Source organism: Ziziphus jujuba, chromosome 9 (assembly GCF_031755915.1).
Source record: "Ziziphus jujuba cultivar Dongzao chromosome 9, ASM3175591v1".
NCBI lineage: Eukaryota > Viridiplantae > Streptophyta > Magnoliopsida > Rosales > Rhamnaceae > Ziziphus > Ziziphus jujuba.
In genome coordinates, this window is record NC_083387.1 from 11,209,925 (window position 1) to 11,217,896 (window position 7,972).

At 33.3% G+C, this 7,972-nt stretch overlaps 1 protein-coding gene across 5 annotated transcripts; it reads left to right on the forward strand.

Moving 5' to 3' along the window:
• Nucleotides 1-775: 775 nt before the first annotated feature.
• Nucleotides 776-7,667, forward strand: LOC107411183 (protein TRI1). 5 transcript variants are annotated; one of them, XR_007243052.2, is made up of 9 exons: nt 777-1,320; nt 2,096-2,204; nt 2,314-2,488; nt 3,392-3,509; nt 4,906-5,035; nt 5,169-5,343; nt 6,855-6,908; nt 7,027-7,180; nt 7,283-7,667. XR_007243052.2 is itself a non-coding variant. In XM_016018726.4 (8 exons), exons 1-8 carry the CDS (start codon nt 941-943, stop codon nt 7,119-7,121), a joined length of 1,224 nt encoding a protein of 407 aa, XP_015874212.3. In that variant the 5' UTR covers nt 776-940; the 3' UTR covers nt 7,122-7,667. The 5 variants fall into 5 exon arrangements, 4 of the variants coding, with proteins under 4 accessions (XP_015874212.3, XP_015874210.3, XP_024926821.3 ...); XM_016018726.4 differs by having other exon boundaries at nt 776-1,320; nt 2,314-2,476; nt 7,027-7,667; XM_016018724.4 differs by having other exon boundaries at nt 7,027-7,667.
• The last annotated feature ends 305 nt before the right edge of the window (nt 7,668-7,972 follow it).

Genomic DNA, 7,972 nt, shown 5'->3' on the forward strand with positions numbered 1-7,972 from the left:
CTCAATCGATTGGAATCACCACCCGACCCTATACCAATTAGATTGGTCTTTTACAAGGTTATTATCCTACTTCCATTGAATGAACATCATTTGTCCTTGTGGCGCAATATGAAGTCATGTACTTGTAGAAAAGACTTGCATCTTCAATCAATCAAGGAACAAAATACAATTTCAATCATATTTAAGGACTTCTTTTTTTTCTTTTTTTTAATTTTGCCAATGGCCATGTAATTTCATTAGGCATATGATATGGATTTGGAATTAAATAAGGTAGCTTAAAGACATTCTAGCATATTTCAATAAGGTTTGTGTTATTCAAATTTTATCAAACTTACTTTATAAAAGACATTAATTGAACTAATTTGACAAAATAAAACAACAGCTCAAAGCCAATGTAACAGGACATCCAATTATACAGCTACCTTAATCTTAGTGATGATCCAAATCCTATATATGTATATATTTGGTGATAATCCAAATTGTATATGATATAATAATGAATTGCAAAGGTACACAAACTTTTTTTTTTTTTCAAAAAATAAATAAATAAAAAAATGTTGGCCAACCGTTTTGTGCGGTTTGTAAATAGAATGTTCACATGCAATTGAAATGGGCCGAAAAACTGTTTGGAAAAGGCACAACTTTTTAAACTGAGCTTTTTCTTTTCTTTGATGTTGAATGTTTGGACAAAATGGGCCACATATGAGATACCCAACAAACAAGTTTAAGGGCAAAACAGTCAGATAAATATGAAAGAGGTATCAGTTTCTCTCTACTCACACCAACATAGAAGAAAAGGATCCGGTGTTGGTGGGTGTTGTTGTTTTTCCCCTATTCCTTCATATACGCATTCTCTGTTCACTTGCATGAGACGCCATTTTCGAAAACATAGAAAAAGCTGTTTTCCTTCTCTTTTTTTCTCTCTCTCTAATTCTCAAAGATGGTGTCGGACTCGGACCTCGTGACCCGGCTCCAAGATATCCTGAGGAATTCGGACCTTGACACGGCCACCCCTGGCAGTATTCGCCGGCAACTCCAGGAATATTTTGGGGTCGATTTGTCCGACCGAAAAGCTTTCATCAGGGAACAAATCGATATTTTCCTTGAAACCCATATGGCTAAACCACCCCAAGACGATGAACCAAAAGAAGAAGAAGAAGAAGAAGAAGAAGATACTGTACCAGATGTCCCTGACGATTCCGAGAATGTGAAAGATGAAGAAATGCTTGAGGTACAAGAACAGGAAATTGTTGGAGGAGAAGAAGAAGAAGAAGAAGATGAAGAAGATGAACGTGAAGGGAATGATAATAAGAAAGCAGGGTGGGTTTTCTTTTTTCTTTTTAACTGCATTTTTGCAGAAAATTTAATGCCTATGTGTGTTTTTTTTTTTTTTCCCCATTGGGTCTTAGATGATGATAAATGTGTTTTTTTTTTTTTTTGGAAAAAATAAAAATTAATAATTTTTCATTGGTAATAATGTGGATTAGCATGGTATAGATGATATTATTGACTTAATGGTGCTTTTTGCCCTGTTGTTGTTGTTTTTTTTTTTTTTTTGCCCCTTCTAACTGAAAGACAATTTAATCAATTGAATTTTAGGATTATGTGCTAATCATTAGATTTTTATTTAGATCACTAATGGTTGAAATTTGCTCTTCTTCTTACATTTTTTTTTTTCCCATTATTAATTGCTTCATTGAGAATTACAACAAAAATGCAAACTTTCTATACATTATTCACGTTCCCGTTTATTCTGTGATCTTGTTGTGATTATAAAGTTTCTGTATTGTCTTTGTATTTGAATTTTTGTTCTTCTTTTGTATATTTGCTTTGTTTTTGAGATAATTTCTCTATAAATCATTGTTTCAGTCTTCAATGGTAAGTTGAAATACTTATGTTCCTTTTCACATGATTGTGCATGTAGGCTTCGTCCTTGATTTTGGGCAATGAGTTTGCTATCGGAGTCCTTATAGTGTGCATAAAATATAAAATAACATATTTTGTCTCTTGTTCGTACCTCATAGACGTATGTATTCTGGACTACAAATTGCTGTTATTGACTCTAAACACTAAGTCATTTTTTGATGCCATATAGGTCAAACCAGATTGAAAAAGTTAAGAAAAGAGGAGGCTTTAACAAATTATGCAGCCTTTCTCCACAGCTTCAAGAATTAGTTGGAGAACCACAAATGGCTAGAACACAGGTATACATCTAAAAATTCTTAAAATTCCACATATTATCTTCTATTGTATGCTGCCAATGGAATTTTTGTTGCCAAAAATTCAAATTTGCTTCCCTTTCACCTTCTCTAGGTAGTGAAGAAACTTTGGGCCTACATCCGGGAACATAATTTGCAGGATCCTAAGAATAAGCGAAACATAAAGTGTGATGAATCACTCCATGCCATTTTTCGTGTCAACTCAATTAACATGTTTCAAATGAACAAAGCCCTGTCCAAGCACATTTGGCCACTTGGTGCGGAAGATGGTATTTCTAAGTAGTACATCTTATTTTTTCTTAACTTTACCATGTTAAGACTAAGTGTGTGATTATAATGTCTTTGCACACAATCTTATTTTGTTTAGCAACTTAAATATCCACCTTTATGTCACATCTATCCATAGTTCTTGTATTTCTGTATGTAAGAAGTATTGGACTGATGGATCTGGTGGTGTCTTCACCATAAACTTTACTGTGCAATATAGCTTTCATAAGCAATAAGCTTTTAAGGTATACTTACTATATATACGTTTTGTTGGAAAGACACTTGTCTTGGGTGGATCAAATGCCTTAGAGCTGGATGGCCACTGCCGCCTTAGCTGTCCCTTAGGGACAACTTAAGGTATACGTATACTTGAGGATATAAAAAGTGGGAAGGGACAACTTAAGGTATACGTATACTTGAGGATATAAAAAGTGGGAACTATCTTTAAACATGAATGTTCGTACTTTAATTTATGAATAACTTTGAACCTTGGAGAGCAACACTATAAGATCAAGGAGAGAGTTTTCTGAGATAAGTGTTGTTTGTTTACAGTTGAATTTAACGTGTATGTAATAATTGCACTGCATGCTTTGATGAAGTACAAGATTGGTCAAAGTAGCTTGGAAGAATATTTTGTAAGCAAATTTCATCTTTTAGTATGTTTTTTTTTTTCCCTAGGGTTATTCTGGCTTTCTATAGCTGAGATATGATACAAATATTGTAGCTGCAATATAATATCTGCAATTTCAAGTAACTGCCACAAACAGGTTTCAACATTGAATCTTTGCTTATTTTATTAATGGTATATTATAATGCTTTCTTTCATTTACCATAGTGGTGTCATGCTGAAGATGCACAGTGTTTGAGATTTTAACACCATAACTTGATGAATTCGGAAAATGTAGAGCCGAAGGTAAAAGATGATGAAAGTAACCATTCTGAGTCTCAAGGCAGTAATGGAGAGAAACAAGGGGAAGAAGATGATGAAAAAGATAGCAGTAGACAAGCAAAGAAGAAAAGAGGGTGAGTTTTTTTTTTTTTTTTTTTTCTCCTCATTCTTCTCTTTTTACAAGATTTTGGATTCTTCTCCTTTAATATTTAGGGTTCAGAAAATTGTTGGATGGTCATTTTTACTTGAAGTGTCAGTGCAGATGTAAATTGTTTGGACATTTTATGTATATTGCATGAATAATTTTGAATCTGATAACCAGTTCTTATTACATTTATAAAGTTGGAGCAAGATTGTTTTTCGTAATTCACTTGTGCACATGATTGATCAGATATTGTTCTATGAGATTTTTTATTTTTTTCCTGCTCTTTGTGTCCTGGAAAAAAGCCTTATTTCTTTGCATGAAAGATTGTCACTATATATGAGATCAGGAAGCAGGACTCAGTGATGCTCAAGTCAAGAGCCTGATAGGTTAATATATAGTTTCTCCTTGTGGAGGGGAAACATGTTGAACTGCATATCATATTGACATCACATGTAAAAAGAATTGCAAAATAAGAGTTGTAAATGTTGATTAAAGGTAGAATAGGATTTTCAATGTGAAGTTTGTTTCATTGTAAAGTCCCATTGAAACAGTATCCTTGTAAAATAGAATTTTCTATTTGTTTGGGATGTTGTAAATTGATTTTCAATGTAAATCATTTCAATTTGGTGAATTTTGATGTAAATGTTTAGTGTAAGTTACTTATCAAGTAAAGAAAAAGGACTAATCTGAATCCTAATTATCCATGTTCCTTACTTATGTTTCCTACTCCCAAATTTTAAGAAGAAACTTGTTATATATGAAGCCAATCAGAGAAAGTTGAATGAAATGGTGTGAATGGTTAATCACATTTGCTTGTTGTTCATCTTACATGAGAAGTATTTAATGCTGTTTATCATCCTAATATGGAATAAACCTAAATATAACTAACAATTATGATTGGTTTCTAGCATGAACGAAGGGAACTTTGAAGTTTGTGCATTATATTTATGAATTTATATTGAAATGGTGAGAGTTTTGAGAATCTGATCTTCACTAAACCTTGCATTTATATTGATTCTGAATTTTTATTATATGACTATATCTTTAGTAAAATAACTCAGTAAAAATGTGCAATGCACGAGAAATATCTTCTTCCATATTGCAACCAGACAAAGATGAATAGTTCCTGGAGAATCAATATTGTAAATAAGAATTGAAATTCCGTCTTTACCCTACTTCTGGCAGTATTATATGCCATATTGTTTGATAATCACAATAAAATAGATAGTTTTATTTTCTTTTGTTGATTATTTATAATTCTAACTATAGATACGAGAAATATGCTGAGATAGCAACCTATATACCCTGAATATGAGTGTATGACCATCTGTGATAGTTGGGTTACTATTATGTTAAAAAGGCCGGTGTTTTATATATTTTCTCAGTTGTGGTATCTTATCTAGTTGCGAGGGGGATCAAAATACTAAGAGAAGAGGAGGTGGTTTTACCAAATTGTGTAGCCTTTCCCCACAACTTCAAGCACTCATTGGAGAGTCTGAATTGTCGAGACCGGGGGTAATTTTTAGATTTTAAAAGACTTCCTCTTTGTTTTTCATTTTTTAAGTTTACTGGATTACAGGAAATTATTTTGAAATATAAATTTAAAATTTTTTTTCTCACCCATCCTTTTTCTTTTTTTATTTTTCAGGTTGTCAAGCAACTTTGGAAGCATATCCGTGACAACAATTTGCAAGATCCAAAGAACAAACGGATTATAATATGTGATGAGCCACTACGTGCTCTATTTTACGTTGATTCTATCGACATGTTTCAAATGAATAAAGCTCTGACAAAGCACATATGGCCATTAAATGATGAAGCTGGTATCTCCATAAAGAATTACCCTTTACTTTTTAAGATTATGGCTAAATTGTCCAAGCTTATGTTACTTTATTGTGTTTGTTTAGCAAAAATAGCCTTTCATTACCTTGCATTTTTGGATTCTTTTTATAATTTTTACTCACTTGCATCCACATGCTCTAATTGAATATGCTTTATACCTATCCTTTTGAGGAATTTGGCATTAGAAACTTCATTCAACGTGATACTGAACAGTAAAAGTTGTGGCACACGTTATTTAGATTTTCTGATCAATTTTATTACAATTTGAGAAAGCAAGAATGTCATAAATCCTGCAGTATTCAAGTGTTTGAATGATAGTTCTTGGTACTGATTAATGAAAATTGACTGTATAGGTTAAGCTGAAAGTAATGTTATATTTCCAGTTCTTACTGTGTAAATTTTTGGTCTAAGGTTTGCCAGATCTTGTTCTGGAAATGGGAAAACTTAGCATTGCTCCCTTCTTGCTTCATTAACTTTTACATTGACAGAGATTCTATAGTTGGTACTGCCGTATGGTTACCTTGGCTTGGACTATATCTTTTTTAATTTGCTAATTTGGGGAAAGGATGCTTGAAATAGATACTTTCACTTATGTTACTCTGGCAACATAACTACTTTAGGACATTCTGAGTAGTCAAATGAGGGGATTCTTTGTTGGACCTGCTTTTTTGTCTGTAGTTGTGGCAGACACAGCGCATGCTGTTAAAACATACCTTGTGTATCTAAATGAGAGCCCTATATTTATTGAGTGTACACTATGCTGCAAAAGTCCATACAAACAAGGCTTGAAGACACTGAACTAACCTACTACTATAATTGCTTTTGCTAAAAATTTTATGTTGCTTTTAGTCCGTCTTACGTCTTGTTCTACATATATATTTATTACCATTGCCATAGCAATATAGGTATTAACCTGCTAGAAGATTTGATGCATGTGATCATATATGACCAAAATGTTCCTTAATATTCTAAATCGTTCATTCTTTAGGTTTTATTGTCCAGCACATTATATATGCCTTTGTGAATTTGGTGTATGTAATTCCAAATATATGGAACACTGGAGATGTAAACTAGAGTTGTCTACCTTTTCCTAGAAAGACAAGGTGTTGACTCAGCAGGCATATGAAAATATAAGCACAGTTAAAATCTTCCTGAAAGAGATTTGGTACTCTTCTCCATGACATCTGCTGGGTTCATGGTTGCAAGCGAGTCCCACTCATTCGAACATTTAACATTACTCTATAATTTGACAAACAACATGGGTACTGCTGCACATGTTTTGAAATGTCCCTTTTGTAGCTTAGCCTAGCATTCATTATGTCAAGTTGTTTGAGGGATCAATCTACTTTGTAGCAATTCCAATTGATTACTCATTCTTAAGGATGTATATACTGATCGATTTATACACTTGATAACATTGAAGTTTTCAGAAAATGAGTTTTGGGATTTGTTCTGATCGTTTAAATAAATTCTCTTGATTTTAATACGGCAGCTCCAGACAACTCTTCACAAAAGGAGAAGCAGTCTACACAAGATCAAGAAGAAGGTGAGAGATAAGTAGCTTCAACTTATCAAACTCACATTCTCTAATTATTGGTATTGGTGTATTTTGCCCAAATAAGATTTTAAGCGTTGAATCTGTGTTACTAATATTGTTTGTTCAGATTCAGATCATGAGCCTAAGAAAAATGAAAAACGGCAGAAGAAAGGAGGTTCCGGTCTTCTTGCTCCCCTTCCACTTTCAGACGCTACGTTTTAGTTCAACCATCGAAGAATACCTGAAGCTACATTTTGAAGTTCTATGATATGGATGCATTTGCAAGTGACACTGTTAATCTGTCTTTATGAGAACCCTACTTGAATATTATTTCGGATAATCTATTTATTTGTTTTGTCACACTGTTCTGTTTGTCTCTGAAGGATCAATCCGATAAGAGGAGAATTTTATGCGATGATAAGCTAAAAGAACTTTCCAAGGTTGACAGCTATAGGCTTCTCAGTCACGAAGCTTCTGAATGCTCATTTCATCAAGACAGAACAATAGAAAGAGTTTTATATATATATGATATGTTTGTATATAGTGCGAGCGAGCTTTTGCAAAGTGGCAAATTTTGCTCCTGATCTAAACCTCTTTCTCAGTTTAGGAATTTGTATCCTGCTAACATGCCAAGGGAAGGAAGCAAAATTTTGATTAATTTATTGTTGCTGCAAACTGTTCAGTAAAAGCATCCTATAAAGTTTTGTTCTCTTCCTTTGGAACCAAGTTTTGTTTTTACCACTCATTTAATGTATTTATATTGGTTAACGGTGGTATTTATTTATTTATTTATTATTTTATTTCTATTTGAGTTTAGGAAAGGAGATGCAGCATCTTTGATTCTATTCCAATGAAGCTTTTTGATTTTGTAAAATAGTATAATGGTATGAAAATTGTTGGGCTCCATACTAAGAGAGCAGTGAAAGACACAGCAAGGTTACAAGCCCAATTTTGTCATTTGGGTTGGGATGGTATATTAGAGTGCCCCATCAGCATGCCATTATTATAGCAACGTTTTTTGTGATGGACGGTAGAAAGAGGGCTTTTTTGGACTTTCCAAGAAATCGGCTATC